Genomic DNA, 15,691 nt, shown 5'->3' with positions numbered 1-15,691 from the left:
TTGCCTTAAATGAGACTCTGTGCAAAAATAATGGTCAGCCTATGCAGATCAGATTGCAGAATCTAGGCCATTGTTTTTAATAACTTGATATCTACATGCCATAATATTATTTTAATTTGTATATTCAGTCAATTCAGAATATATATTTATTTTCTCATTGTAATGCAAAGTGGCATATTATAGGCCTTAAAAGATACAGGGTTAATAAAACACATTTTCCTATTGCTTTACAATATTTCAGATTTGTGTTTGCAGTATAAGTATAGATTTTACCACAGGAGGGAGCTGTCTCTTAATCAGATATTATGAGTTACTTGGGGCTGGGGAGAAGTTATATGTTTGATGATCAGACCTGTGAAAATAAGATAATTTTACCTTTTGTAATTTAAAAGGGATAGGTAGCTAGGAGTGATATAATAAATTATTTTGTTATACAAAAACCAACAACATTGAAGGGAGAATAATTCAAATACTAGGAGAAATTCTGCACCTGACAGGAAAAAATATTTCCTCATTGAACAATTAATTTGTTTAAAATCACCTTAATAAGCCAGGTGATTCTAGAGAAGATGACAGAAAAGAACTCCAGTGGAGAAAAAAAGCAGCAGATTTTTAAAATCCTATTGGCAAATTTGTGGGACCATAATTAGGACAGGCAGTCACTACAATTGCATGTGCAATAGCGGTATTTGTGTACACAATCAACAAGTTAGATATCTAAGTGTTCTGAAATTATCATAATTGACATCAGTGGTTACTTGCACATGTAATTGGATTTGCACAGTTAAAAAGAACTAGCTAATTGTAAAGTCATTTTTGGTGCTTGGTGAACAAGTAGTTTTTGATATTCAGTGCATATTGAAGAATAATTGAAAGATTTAGACAAAATAAGACTGGGTTAAAACAATACATTTTCATAAGCAAATGTAAAGTGGAATAAATGGCTGCTGTAGAGAGAAGCTCTGGAGGATAAGAAAAAGGATTTGGAAAATAAAATGATGGCTCATGTATTATCAGAAGAAAAAGACACCCTGAAAAGGAGGTGCTCCTAGAAAGTAAGAGCTGTTTTCTGGATATATGAAAAAATAGGTTTAATAACAAAAGAAAAGCTAACAGTCACACTGAGAAATGGCTACATCAATTTCTTGTGATAAGATAAATCCACTTCTATTCTAGAGAGAATTCTGTCAAATGGGTTATCAATGGTAAGCATATCCCATTCATGTTGAGAAGTAGTACATCTAGATCAAGAAGGGCCTGTGAGTCAGGACACTTGTCTTGAATTCTATTCCTGGCTGGGGCAAGTTATTTCACCTTTTGTGCCTTTGTTTCTCTATGTGTAAAAGAGGGGCCTGCCTCACCCAGGCCTTGGCTTTACTAAGAAAAAAAGTAAGCTTTTAACATGTTAGTTAACATGTCAAATCCTAGTGTAGCCAAGACAAGTTGTAATTTTAACATTTTAGTTGGTTGAGATAAACCCTATGCTCCCCACAGGGGTTTACCTCAACCAGCTAACACTTGTTAACACTAAAACTGGCTTGTCTACATTAGGATCCAGATCCTCAGCTGGTGTAAATTGACATAGCTCCACTCCTTGGCTTCAATGGTTCTGTGCCAATATACACCAGCTAAAGATCAGGGCTAGGCTTTTAATATGTTAGTTAGCATGCATTAGCTAAATAAAGTGTCAAAATATACCTTTTTTCCTAGTGTAGACAGGGCCTAAAAGACACATGAAGTTGAGATAATGTCAGAGTGAACATCCTCTGGCCCACTCACCAGTTGCATAGCTCAAATGACATACAGACAGTGATCTAGAACAAAGGGGTATATTCAGTAGCTAGCCTCACACAGAAATATCTCTGTATGAAGGGTTGTCAGAGAATTACTGAAAAGATGCATAATTGCTTATAGTGACAGTCAACTTGAGATGTTTTAAAAATTATTTTCAGTTTTCTGGTAGGGCACCCTTTAAATATTATATCCTGAATTTTAAAAATAAAAATTCCTTTACAAAGTTGTAATAGTTTTTCTGCTTCTTTATTGATGTTTAAAGAGGTCTTTTGTGCTAATAGAAAAGCAAATAAAATGCTGGAAAAAAAGATGCAGCATTCAATTTGAAGCAGAATAATTTTCTTGATAATTAATACCTTTTAGATTGGCAAATCATTGCATGAATTATCTCCTAAAATTGCATTCATGCTATAATTAAAAGTTACTTATTTGTTTTGTGTAGCATTTTGTTTCTGTTGATATGAGTGCATCTGGAGTGATGGAATGTGAACTCTGCTATTAGCTTTTACAATAAATGTGTTATAAATATCACTGAAGAGTGTGTGTAAGGGTAGTGAACACACTCAACAGCCATCGTGATTTCAGTGCTAAGATTCAAGATAGTATTTATTATCTACAGACGCTCCCTGACTTACACAAGCGTTCCGTTCTGGAACGCCTTGCATAACTCGAATTTTGTGTAAGTCAGAAACGTATACCTGACCATTACACAAAACAAACAAACAAAAACTATTTCTAACTTACGGAACTTTTTCCATAAGTGCAGATTTGCGTAAGTCGGGTTTGTGTAACCCGGATGGTGTCTGTATAGTAAAAGAATGCTTTAGAGACCGACATCCTAAAAATACTGGCAGATAGAACCCATTTACGTATAGTCAAAAAGCCCTATAGATGTGTTAACTGGATTCCACAGTACAGTGTGTTAGCCTTAAGGCTTTACCTCATTTATTAAGAAAAAACACTGAAATTCTTTTCAAAGCCTACAGCATAGTTAATGATCAGTCTTAGAAGAAAATGTGCTACTGAGAGGGTCTGATCCAAAGCCCATTGAAGTCAATGGAAAGATTTAATTGTCCTGAGACAGTATCCGTTTTTCAAAATTAAACTGTTATTGAAATAGATACTGTATTTCATAAGTTCTTTGGATTTGTCACCTTATAATTAATGAAAGTAGATTTGGGCATTGAATCCAGGGGCTCAATTGTGAGCCTTTCTGTGCACTGGCACAGAGGGGCAAAGGCGAATAATGGATTAAACAGGTATCTGTCCCACACAGGCCACCTATGTCTCTGGAGTCTGTGTGGGGTGGGGAAAGAGCAGCCGTTGCCTGGATGCAGTGGCATCAGTGGTGTTGGAACAGTTTTTATAGTGGGGTTGCTGAAGGCCATTGAACAAAACTGTAAACCCTGTATATGATGGAAAACACTTTAAGCCAGGGGGTGCTGCTACATGCCCAGGACCCCTAGTTCTAGGACCCCTGAATGGCATCCACAGCCATGTTCACATTAAGTATAATTGGCAGGGGTGCCAATTGGGGGCAGGCTGCCTGGGGAGGCAAAAGGATCACTTTACCCCAGGCTCCTCATTTGAGAGGGCCCCCAAACCAAGGGGCATTGCCACCTGGCATGTGGGGTTGCAGCACCCACTCATCTTTGACTGGTGGCCCCTCTGTCAAGGATCTGCTGGGCCAAATCTGAGTGGTGCTGTGACCTCACCTCCCAGGTCGCAACATGACTCACTGAAATTTGTTCTAGCAGCCTCTCCAACACATTCAGTTGTGCATACCATATGGAAAATTCCTGGGGTGCCCTTGTCTGGCTTCTCCTCCTTTGGCTCAAGGGGGCAAGGAGTTGGTGGCCAGGAGCTGGCCACTGCCCTGGAGCTACCACAGAGGGCGAAGTAGTCTTCACCAGCAAAAGGGCTGGTACAGATTACCTCCCTGCTTTGGAACAAAGGTGAATCAGGAATTAGGAGTTAGGAATTATTGGCCTGGTCTACGTTTAAAAGGGAGGTCAACATAGCTATGTCAGTACGGTATGTGGAAAAAACACCCTCCGGAGTGCTGTAGCTATGCTGATCTAACCCCCAGTGTAGGTACAGATCTGTCAATCGAAGAATGCTACTGTCCAGGTAGAAATACGGTTCTTTATGCATCATGACCTCGCAATAACCATACATGCGACATCACACAATGCGGAGCAAAATGGCAACCTCTGCATACTAGGGATTGCTGCAACCCTATCTGCTGGTGATGCAACCCACAGTTTGGGAACAACTGGTTTAAGCTTTAAAGCTATTAAAAGAAGTAATGTGAGGCTAAATTTTGAGATTCCTAATATATCTGGCTTTGAATGATTTTTTCTATAAATTATACTCTCTCAATCTATTCTTGTTTTTCTAGAGCAACATACCGCAGAACACTATTGAATAGATAACACTATCTTGGTTATGCCTTTATGTTCACTATAACGATGTCTTAAAAAAACCAAACAGAATTTTGAAAACAAATACCGTGAAAGTTAAATTATGGCAGCTCTGCATTAACCACAAGAGTTTCAAGAACACATAATGATTAGAACTATCAGTGCATTAGAACTGTTCATTCATTTGAAATTAAATATGTCCTCATATTTAAACTTAAGAACTTTTTATACATATAAAACATCACTTGTACACAAATAATAAAGATTGTAACTTTCATTTAGTGCAAATTCTCATTGAGTGTATTTATTCAATATAGTTAAAGCAATGTACTAATAACAGCAATCTTTGTATCTGGTCTTCATGCCCATTTTCATATTTATAATGAGTTACTTTCTAATTGTATTCGTATGGTTTTATTTTTATGTCAAATATTTATGTGGAGCAAACATTAATACCCAAATTCAAGCTAATGTTTTAATTATAAATACAATAGTTTAAATATAAAGCATACAGAGTAATGATTTTCTATGGGGAGCGAAATAAGTTGTGCTTCATTTAATACTGATTTAATAGTGTAGGCTAATATGCAGAGACAGTATTTATGGGAAACATTTGCTAATGTAGTTGCTACTAATATCCTCATAATTCCATTTCACAGTATTTCTGAGAAATTATAAACATAAGGTTACATGCCAATAGCAGATTAATTTACTGGATGTTGACAGTTCCTTTTGTAATCCTGTTTTAAATACAAAGCACAAATTAAATGGCTTTCATCTAGTTATGGTACAGTGATGTTCTTCTGCTTAATTTATTAAGTATTAGCTTAATTGTTGTACCTTTCAAACAACCATTAACCTACAGGATATTCTGGTGACATGGGACCCTAATATTCACCCTTATGAATTATAACTATTTGGAACATCTTAAAAAAATAAAACAAAACTGGCCAACAAATTATTAGAATGCAGCAGAGAGGAAAAAGCAGAGCTGTATTGTGTGGGTTTCCTGTTGTCTTTCTGGAAGCATTGACACTGCAAAGTAGGTTGCTACAAGGAAACGTTTAAATGCTAAGATGTTTTTAAAATACATATAACATTGCTCTGTCACAGATTTCAGAGTATATCACATGAAATGAACTGCTCTATCATGTCATCCAACGCTCATAACTCCGTAATAGTCACAACATTCATATTGTTTTGATCCATTTTTGTGACTTCCAATGGGAATCATGTCCTCCTCTAATCTCACCCTCTGTCACTGGACATAGCCCATTGGTGAAACACTGGAATGCGTTACCTAGGAAGGTGGTGGAGTCTCCTTCCTTGGAGGTTTTAAGGCCCGGCTTGACAAAGCCCTGGCTGGGATGATTTAGCTGGGAATTGGTCCTGCTTTGAGCAGGGGGTTGGACTAGATGACCTCTTGAGGTCCCTTCCAACTCTGATATTCTATGATTCTATGATTCATTCTCCTTTTGAGAGAGATATGTTTCTGCAGATTTTGCTCGTTGCTCTTGTCTTGTAATCCCCTTTCGATTTATAGTTTTAACCAGTGGCACCATTTTGGATATTGAGGGAGGGGGAGGCAACTTTAACCATGATTCCATTCCAGGGGGTACATAGGCACCTGAAAACTCTATTTTTTTTGCAGGTAATAACTTAGAAATTAGCTGACAGGAACACTGTTCCTAATTCCTATTTGGTAAAATCCAGGCACTCACAAAGGAATGTGTGTCCCAGCCTATGGACCTGACCCAAAGCCCATTGTTGGCAAAGGAAGAAAGACTCCCGCAGACAAGTGGAACTAAATGGCAGAATAAATGGCCACACTGGGGTACCGCCATTCGCTACAAAATTAGAGAGTTGGGGAAAAAATTAAAAGTTTTAAGTGTAATTTAAACAATATTTGTGATGGTGGCAGCTCATGCTTGTTTCTTCACAGCAGGGAAAGGTTACAAGTTTTCTGTTCTTCAGCACTGCTCTTGCAGCCCGGCTGTGCTTTACTTTCTGCATTTATCTAAGTGTAGACCGTGGGGAAAAAAATCAGTTCTACAACTTTTAATTCATTTCACTTTCAACATCCTAGTGCTCCAATGTTTGGGTTTCAAACACTGCACAGGAATCTTGGTCTAAGAACTATTTTCAGTCAGATACATAGCCTTTTAACAAAGGTTTTGGAATCTGTTGTAGTCTATGGTTTTATAACTTTTTTTTTTTTAAATAAGTTATAGATGCTGGAACTAGCGGTCCTGGGGGTGCAGCATAATGATAAGTGATAATCAAGATAGCCCAGTACAGACAGTTTGATAAGAAGTGTGAGAGTACTTACATGGGAAGATAGATTCAATGTTTGTAATGGCTCAGCCATTCCCAGTCTCTCTTTAAGCCTAAATTGATTGTATCTAATTTGCATATCAATTAAAGCTCAGCAGTTTCTCGTTGGAGTCTGTTTTTGAAGCTTTTTTGTTGCAAAATTGCCACCCGCAGGTCTGTGATTGAATTACCAGACAGGTTAAAATGTTCTCCTACTGGTTTTTGAATGTTATGATTCCTGATGTCAGATTTGTGTCCATTAATTCTTTTGCGTAGAGACTGTCCGGTTTGGCCAATGTACAAGGCAGAGGGGCATTGCTGGCACATGATGGCATATATCACATTGGTAGATGTGCAGGTTAACGGGCCCCTGATGGCATAGCTGATGTGATTAGGTCTTATGATGATATCACTTGAATAGATCTTTTAAAAAAATCTCTTAAAAAGTCACTATATAATTAAATGATGGATGTTAGCAGCATGGCTCTATAATAAAATTTGGCAGCCAAATCTTACAAATTGTTCAGATTGGTTTGGGTTTATGTGCACTGAAGGGTTTATACAAATAGTTATGATAAATACAAAGGATTAAATTGGAACGATTTGAGAGAGTAAACATCACATCAATTAAATTCACGGATGATACTCAAGTTTGTGAGATTCTGCCCCCTCAGAAATATTAAAGAGTAAGTAAACAGGAACTAAGATTACTTACCAGCTGGAAGAGAAGGACATACAGCACAGCAGACACACAGCTATGAAATGGCTGCGTAAGGGCAGCAGTTGCTTGTATCTGCACAAAAAGACCAAGAGCTCCTCAAAAGCTGTTTTGGGAAAAAGGTCCTAGAAAAGTGCCACCCTGAAGAAATGTATAAGATCAAGGCATTCACAGTGGAATCAGCCTTTGTGTGTAACAGCCTGTAGAGTCCTACTTGGTAATCTGACCCAAAGTCCATTGTAGGCAAAGGAAAGACTCCCCCAGACAAGTGGGATTAAATGGCCACACTGGGATACTGCCATTCCCCAAAATATTGGAGAATTGGAAAAAATAGGAAAGTTTTAAGGGTATTGTAAGCAATATTTGTGGTGCAACACCTCATATTGGTTTCTTGAAAGCAGGGAACGATCGCAGGTGGTCATTCTTCAGCACTCCTGCTGCAGCCTGAACCTTGGGCTGGCTGTGGGGATAATTATCTCCTGAATGCGTGTGGGGCAACATCCCCCCCTCCCCCCCCCCCACCACCTGAGCAGCCCTGTGTCTACTGATGTCACAAGGGGCTTGCTCCTGCCTTCGTAACATGTCAACCCGTGAAGTTGAGTCTAGGCAGATCATGATGAAATTTGCAGCAGGCATCTTCTGACCTAAGCACAGAGGTTCCTTCCCCTGACCACTCCCTGAACAGGTTTGTTTCAATGAAAAGAATGAGTTTGAAACAAGTGCTGCCGAAGCTCCCCGCCCTGCTATTGGCTCTGCCCGATACACCTCTGCATTCCTATTGGCCGAGCAAAGAAGAGCTGGCCTAGGGCGAGGAGAGGGGGCCTTATTGGGATCCTGGGAAGTGGGTGGGCACAAAGCCCGCCCATGTCTAAAGGCCCCTCCCCCAGCCTCGCAGGAGGGACCACTGGACCTGAATAGGGGGGACAACTAATGAAGAACAGGGTTAGGAGTGAAGGTCACAGGTTCCAAATTAGGGTTGCAGGGGGGACACTGAGCCGAGAACCCCAGACAAGGGCGGGGGGAGAAGAGAGACTTTCAAGCAGCTTGGCTCTGGCTGGGGGGGGGACACTCAGCCAAGCTTGCCCTGCTGGCTGGGGTGAGGAGGGGGAAGATGAGTCAGGGAGGCCAGCCACGTGACTGCTGTCTCCTTTGTGTTTTGCGTTTGCTGCTGCAGTTGTTGCCAATCAGGGGATGGACCCCATCGCTCAGGCGCTCGGAGTCTAACCCGCCTCCTGATTTCATGGCAGCCCCGGGAGCCAAGCAGGCGTTTGCATTGGCTGGGCCTTTCGTTGTGCTCCAGGAGGGTTGCTTGCTGCTCTCACTCCCGGCTGGGGAAGGGGGAGGAAGGAGGCCGAGGAGCGAGCAGCGACTCCCAACGAAAGTCAGGGAGGGGCTGTAGCTCCCTTCACCCTCCCGGGGATGAACAAGAGGGGTGGGTGGATGGGTGGAGAAGATAACTGAGTGACTCCCATCCCTTAGTTCCTGCCGCCTAGGGGCTCTGTCCATGGGAAAGGGGTGAGGCGCGGCGCTGCACTAGTTGCACTAGTGAGAACGAAGGGCGAGAGACCCTGAGCTCCGTGGCCTGGCCGTAGCACCATGGGATCCGGAGCAGTAGGGCGCCCTGGAGCCCCAAGCCCGCATTTGCCCGGTTCCCAAAGGAAAGCGTAACTTGCCCTCCACAGCTACGCCGGCGCCAGGCTCACCCCCCTTCCCCCGGGCACTTGGAGGGAAACTAAGGGCGAAGGCCAGGGGAAGGGCAGGGGCTTCCAGGCAGCTTCACTCCCCAGTGCCCATGTGCAGCGGCGCCACACTTGCGCACTGGGGGCGCCCAAGGAGTTCGCACATGCACAGTAGCGGAGAGGGACACATTTTGAGAGCGGGCAGTGTTTGCTACCACGGTGCGGCTCGGGGAACTCCTCACTGCTCAGTCGGGGAGTGGCCCCTGGCGCTGCTGGACCAGGAGCGTCCCTTAGCTCTGCTTAGCCAGGGAGAGCCGGCTGGCTGGTAGGAGCAGGAGCTGCTGGAGACATCGCCCTGTAGCCCGGCTGCAGCGGGAACTGCTAGAGGAGCCCCTAACTCTGCCTAGCGGGAGGGAGCCCCCTGGAGCTGGCCGGAGCAGGAAGGGGATTTTCGGAAGTTTAAGCTCCATTATTCCTATTTAAAATGCCTAAAAAGAAGCCTATGCCCATTCAGCTGAACCCGGCTCCAGATAGTTCCACCATCAATGGGACCAGCACTGCAGAGTGAGTACCGCCTCTCTGGGGTTTGGGTGTTCCTTCTGGCTTGGCGTGGAGAGGGAGGATAGGGATGGTGAAGTTAACACACACTATTTGCTCTGCTGCTGTGTTTATGGGGATTGTGCTCCTAAATCTCTGAGTCTGGGGATAATGGGAAACGTTATTCTTGCACCCTCTTTAGGACTCCAGCAATGCAAAGTGAGAGGATGTTATTTTACAGGAACTCCTCAATCTCGGTTTAAAAAAAAAATATGCACACAGCAGGTGTTAAAGGGTACTGTCAACATGATTAAAAAAACCAAATACTTGCCGTTTAAAATAAAAAAACAAACCACACGGGTTCTGTTAGAGCAGCCTTTTATCATGGCCTAATTAAAAACAAAAACAAGTTTTTTTTTGCTCCCTTGCTGATGTGTGCCTTTTCAGAAAGGACAGTGTCTCTGGTGACGCAAAATTTTGTCAGAGATGCATAAAGTAAACAAAGTGAAAAAATTGAGAAAATGTTATAATTTAAGTTACAGTTTGTAATTCTAGTAGATACAAAATGTTCAGATGGAAATGTGATTTCCAAGTTAATGGTATCGTTTTAATGTCTATATTGTAGAATAAGTACTTAACAAATGTCAAGTAAATTTTTCTTTTTTAATAGGAAAATTTTATATACCTATGTAGAAAAAGTAAGTTGCAATGGAAATCGGAGTGTCATTTTCCCCCTTTTATTGTATGATAGACTGAAAGACAGATTTACTAAAATGGACTGCAGTCACCTCAGCTGTCACATTTGCTTAAATGTAATACTATTGTGGAAACTAGATACTACATCTGAGCTTTCCTGGGTATAATGAAAACGCTGCAAAAAAAAAAAAAAAAAATCAGGAGGGAAATAACTATACATGGTGGAAAGAGAGGTTTGACTAACTGATTTTGATTCTTCATTTAACAACAACAAAGATTGCAATCCTTAAACCGTTACACTTTAATTATGGGTTACCTGTGAATTTATGGGTAAAGAAAGATGTTTGCTTGAGAAGCCTGTATTTAGAATGAAGTATTACAAAAAATTTGCTAAAGACAACAGGTTTGCACTCATCATTTCATTCTTAGCCTGAGGTTATGAGAGAGATAAATGGAGGTTTGAAATACCTACATTCCCTGGAATCACAGGTTGCTGTCCCAGAAAGGTCAGTTCAGCCCCTCTGCTTTCTTAGGCAGATAAAATGAAGTTTGTGGGTGGGTTTTTCAGAGGACACCTGAAATGGAGGTCCTGTTAGTCATGTGGGCCCGACACCCGCAATTGGTGACAGGTTTTCAAATGAGTTCAGCTTCTATTGTTATCTATATAATACTCCGATTTTCAAAACTACATAGCAGCCGGTAGCTCCCATTGTGACATTTATAACCAGATTTTCAGAAGCACTTAGTGTGCATTGTGCTGATCTTTTTAAAAAAAAATCTAACTACTTTGGTGCCTAAATGGGAGCTGACTTCTTCTGAAAATCTGTCTTGGACAGCAGGTGTAGAGCTCTTCTGAGAATTCTGGCCTAAGTGTCACATGGGGTTTGCCCTGGATTGCTTGGTAAAGATTAATATAATTATATTTATATAACATTTCCTGCTGGAGGACCTTCATGGTGGTTAAAAATCATAATTTGATGTAACATTACACAACTGTGAGAGGTGGACATCGTTATCCCCATTTTACAGGTTCCCCAGAGGAGAAGCTGAGGCACAGGTAATTTTTTTTTTTTTTATTTTGATACCTAAAATTTAAAAGCACCTATCAATTGCATCTCTCCAATGTTCCTACTTTCAAGGGATGTTACTTCTTTTAGTTGCAAATTTCCATATAACATTGCATTCAGATTTGGAGTCCCCTCACTTCTCTTGTTGCAAGTTATTTACATCAGAAATAAAGAGTCATGAAACTAAGGTTATATAGAAAATGTTGTTTACACTGAAGATCTGGATCTCACCCTTTTCAGTTTCTTGTAGTAATACTTGTTATGTGTTTTCCCCCCCGTCATTTTGGATCTTTGTTATATGTCGCATCTCATATTTAAGCCTTGGGAGGTTAAGAGGTATACTAGGTGCTTTTGATGACACAATTAATATAAAGAGCAAATCCAGCAACCTGCCCATACTTACACAGAAACAATTAACCAATCAAAAACACTCCATCCTCCCAACAAATACTAACCCTCATTGTGATACTTCCTGTGTGACTTTTGATGCATGAGGCAGAGCTGGGAATGAATCCCCAATCTTACTCCATTTCTATGATTTATGAGACCATATTACACTTCCTTTTGCCTTCTACCCCTTCCTTTCCAAGTTCTGCCATGTCATGATTGGTTAATGCCTGCTTTCTACTGCAGCAGAGGTGCCTGAATTTCAGTAGTGTTGTATGCGTATCACTTGTAAAGTTTTGGGGAAGAAAGGTGTTACGTATTTGTAAGATTATTACCTTTTTGACCGTTCATTTGCAAGTTTTATGCAGTCCTGGCCTATTCAGTTGCTGGTCATTTGAGCCCCTAGTAGTTACTCCTTTGCTGGCCTCGTACACATACTTGCCAGTTCAGTGCCATTGTCCTGGTTGTTCCTGTATTCTCTTTCTCTCACCTGTTCTGTTGTATAGTGAAGTTTTTAAAATATATATTGCAAAGCCTGATTCTCATTTACAGTAATGCCCCTTTACAATACCAGTGGTATAAAAGTGGCTTTAGTGTAGTGTTCTTTAAGGGTATGTACACTGAACAATTAGCCCCTGAATTCCTGGGGCCGTTGCCTACAACCAGTGCTTCATTCCCCAGGATGTGGATTGTTTATTTTAATTATTCACCCAGGCTATTTCAGATTCATCTGGGGCTCCCCAATGCACTTGTCAGCCCATCAAATACTATGAAAACTTGGTGCAGGTCCTCTGCCAAACTGTTCACTGTTCTTCAGGGCAGTGTTAAAAATAAAAGTCTCCTCGGAGGGAGGATTGCACCACTGCTGTACTCTTTGCATCCACTGCTACCCGAGGGAGTAGCTACATCACAGTGGAACTTAGTGCAATACTGACCAGATTCATGTTAGTTTTATTCTAGTGCTGCTGGAAGTGGGGAGCAGAGATTAGATAGAGAGGGCAACAAGCAAACCGAAAATAAGCAAACTAACTAATCACAGTGGAAATAATTTTTCTTTCTCCTACTAAACTATTTGTGATAATTCATTGGCTTGATAGCCAGGAGAAACAAGGAAACAATGTCAATTTTTCATTCCCCTAAAACTTCTGCATTCCCTTCCTCCATTTGAAACTTTGGAAGCATTCCAGGTCCATGTGAGGTTAAATATGCTCATTCTTAAGGCCAGGCTGGATCGAGCATCCTAGACAGAACCTATTCAGTGAAGCAGAGAGAGAGAGTGAGAGTAGTTTTAGAGAGAATACTTTTTATTTATAATACTTTATCTAATAAAGTTTCTTGTTTCTTGTTAGAAGAAAGCGACTCCATGTGATTCCTAGGCTGTGTCTTAACTCCAAAAAACAAAGTGTGTTTTTTATATCGAGATAGCTATCTCGATGTAAAATTCTAGTGGAGCCAAGGCACAAATAGTTTTTACATGTTTTTACCTTGATGTAGCTAGTCAAGGTAAACCCCAGGTGAAGGAGTATAGGGATGACCTCTGCTAGTAAAATTGAGCTAAAAACTACAGTGCCTTGTCTCCACTAGGATTTTCTATCGAGATAGGTATCTTGATGTAAAAACACTTTATTTTTCTAGTGAAGACTAAGTCTTTTGGATTGCCACATGATAGTCCCGTGATGGAAAATATGAAATGAAAGCACAGTATTGTCTTAGAACTCCTAGCTCCTGATGTCTCCTGAGCACTTCTGTCCTCTTAATTTTGCACTGCAGTAATGACTCATCTGAAACACAACAGCAGAAGTCCCAGCACAACTAGCAGCAGCAGCACACTATGGGTAAATCTACACCTAGAACTAGAGGTGGGATTGCCAGCTTGAGGAGACACACTTGAGCTAGTGTACTAAAAATAACATACTTGGGACAGTGCAAGTGGTGGAACAGGCTAGCAGCCCTGAGTACACTGAAGGGTCTCTGATGGATGCATGCTCAGGGCAACTAATCCACCCTACTGCTTACACTACCCTAGCTACATTTTATATTTAGCATGCTAGCTTAATGAGAGTTAGTGCAAGAATGTCTCCTGGAGCTGGGAATCGCGTCCCTAACCTCAAGTGTAGATATACCCTAAGGGCTGATTAACAAACAAGCTTGCACCAATTCAGCTAAACTGTTTTCCTAAGCCCAGTCTAATTATTTTAGTGCACGTCTGTGTTTGAATATTTGCTTTGGAATAAAAGTGGCTGAAGGTGATTTAGTTAAAATTGGTTACACCAAGAGGCAACACCTGTGCAGTGCATGGTGGCTCCAAGGAGATTGGTATAGTTACACCCTCCAAGATAATCTTTCACTAATGTTTACTAGGTGTTTTGTTGGGGCTCACTGGAAACTATCAAATAAAAGGATCTGTATAATGTTGAGTTATAATTTCAACTGATTAATTCAAGTAAACTCCAGAGTTCATGTCTAAATATTGAAATAGCCTCAGAAAATTGGATAAACTTATATTTGCAAGAATACCTATGCACAAAAGGGTCTGTAAAGGAGAATCTGGATAAACTTGTGGGGTCTAGACTACATGTAAAGAGACTGGTTATGAACGCATATGGTATTAATAGATCTTCTAAAACCATGTACTGGATTGTTGTAACGTTGGTAGTAAGCACTGTCCTCTTTTTGCCATTTGAGACAAGTAGGTTAATTTGTGTTTCCCCAAGATGACTTCTGTTCCCTTCTGAAAACAGCCATTAATCATAGAAATGTAGGGCTAGACAGGGCCTCAAGAGGTCATCTAGTGAGTCCACCCCCCCCCCCCCCCACACACACACTTGAGGCTGGACCAAGTAGCCATCCTGCAATGTCTGGCATTGCTGAAGTACTTGCATTTTTAATTACAGAGGTAGCACTTGGGACCTCTCTAGATTACTGTGCTTGCTCATCAGACATACCATCAAAATGCCTGCCTACTAATGGGGCAATTCTAAAGTTTAATTTTTACCTTGACTAAGTAGATAATCGATACTCCCCTTTCTCTGACACTATAATCTGGACTTGCGTGGAGTGCCTAAAAGTGTGGGGCCTTCCTGATGAAATATAAAAACAATGTCAAGTTTCAATTACAATTGTACTGACACTCATTTGGTATCACTTTTGTGTATTGTATCATACAAAAGTTTTAATTGCATAAGAACAGCCATTCTGGGTCAGACCAAAGGTCCATCTAGCCCAGTATCCTGTCTTCCAAGTGTGGCCAATCCCAGGTGCTTCAGAGGGAATGAACAGAACAGGTAATCATCAAGTGATCCATCCCCTGTCGTCCACCCCCAGCTTCTGGCAAACAGAGGCTAGGGACACCACCCCTGTCCATCCAGTCTAATAGCCATTGATGGACCTATCCTCCATTAACTCATCTAGTTCTTTTTTTAACCCTGTTATAGTTTTGACCTTCACAACATCCCCTGGCAATGAGTGCCACAGGTTGGCTGTGTGTTGTGTGAAGAAGTACTTTCTTTTGTTTGTTTAAACCTGCTGCCTATTAATTTCATTGGATGATTTCTGGTTCTTGTTTTATGGGAAGGAGTACATAACATTTCCTTATTCACTTTCTCCACACCAGTCATGATTTTATAGACCTCAATCCTATCCCCCCTTAATCTTCTCTTTTCCAAGATGAGAAGTCCTAGTCTTCTTAATCTCTCTTCATACAGAAGCTGTTCCATACCCTTAATCATTTTTGTTGACCTTCTCTGTACCTTTTCCAATTCTAATATATCTTTTTTGAAATGGAGGACCAGATCTGCAGGCAGTATTCAAGATGTGGGCGTACCATGGATTTGTGTAGAGGTATTATGATATTTTCTTTCTTGTTATCTATCCCTTTCCTTGTGGTTCCTAACATTGTTAGCTTTTTTGACTGCCACTGCATATTGTGCAGATGTTTTCAGAGAACTATCTTCAATGATTCCAAGATCTTTCTTGAGTAGTAACAGCTAATTTAGACCCCATAATTTTGTATGTATAGTTGGGATTATGTTTTCCAATGTTCATTACTTTGCATTTATCAACGTTGAATTTCATTTG

The 15,691-nt window shown here is 40.9% G+C and overlaps 1 protein-coding gene across 2 annotated transcripts in view; it reads left to right on the top strand.

The window, feature by feature from the left end:
* Nucleotides 1-8,641: 8,641 nt before the first annotated feature.
* Nucleotides 8,642-15,691, top strand: part of MAP2K1 (mitogen-activated protein kinase kinase 1) — a 62,872-nt gene continuing 55,822 nt past the window's right edge. The window contains exon 1 of one of the 2 annotated variants that reach the window (XM_054042546.1): nt 8,642-9,491. In XM_054042546.1, coding sequence (XP_053898521.1) covers nt 9,412-9,491 — 80 coding nt within the window. In that variant the 5' untranslated portion in view covers nt 8,642-9,411. The remainder of the gene's footprint in view (nt 9,492-15,691) is intronic. The other variant, XM_054042547.1, reaches the window with a different exon arrangement.

Source organism: Malaclemys terrapin, chromosome 10 (genome assembly GCF_027887155.1).
Source record: "Malaclemys terrapin pileata isolate rMalTer1 chromosome 10, rMalTer1.hap1, whole genome shotgun sequence".
Lineage (NCBI taxonomy): Eukaryota > Metazoa > Chordata > Testudines > Emydidae > Malaclemys > Malaclemys terrapin.
Note: the sequence above shows the minus strand (reverse complement) of the source record. Positions and strands in the feature narration are given on the sequence as shown.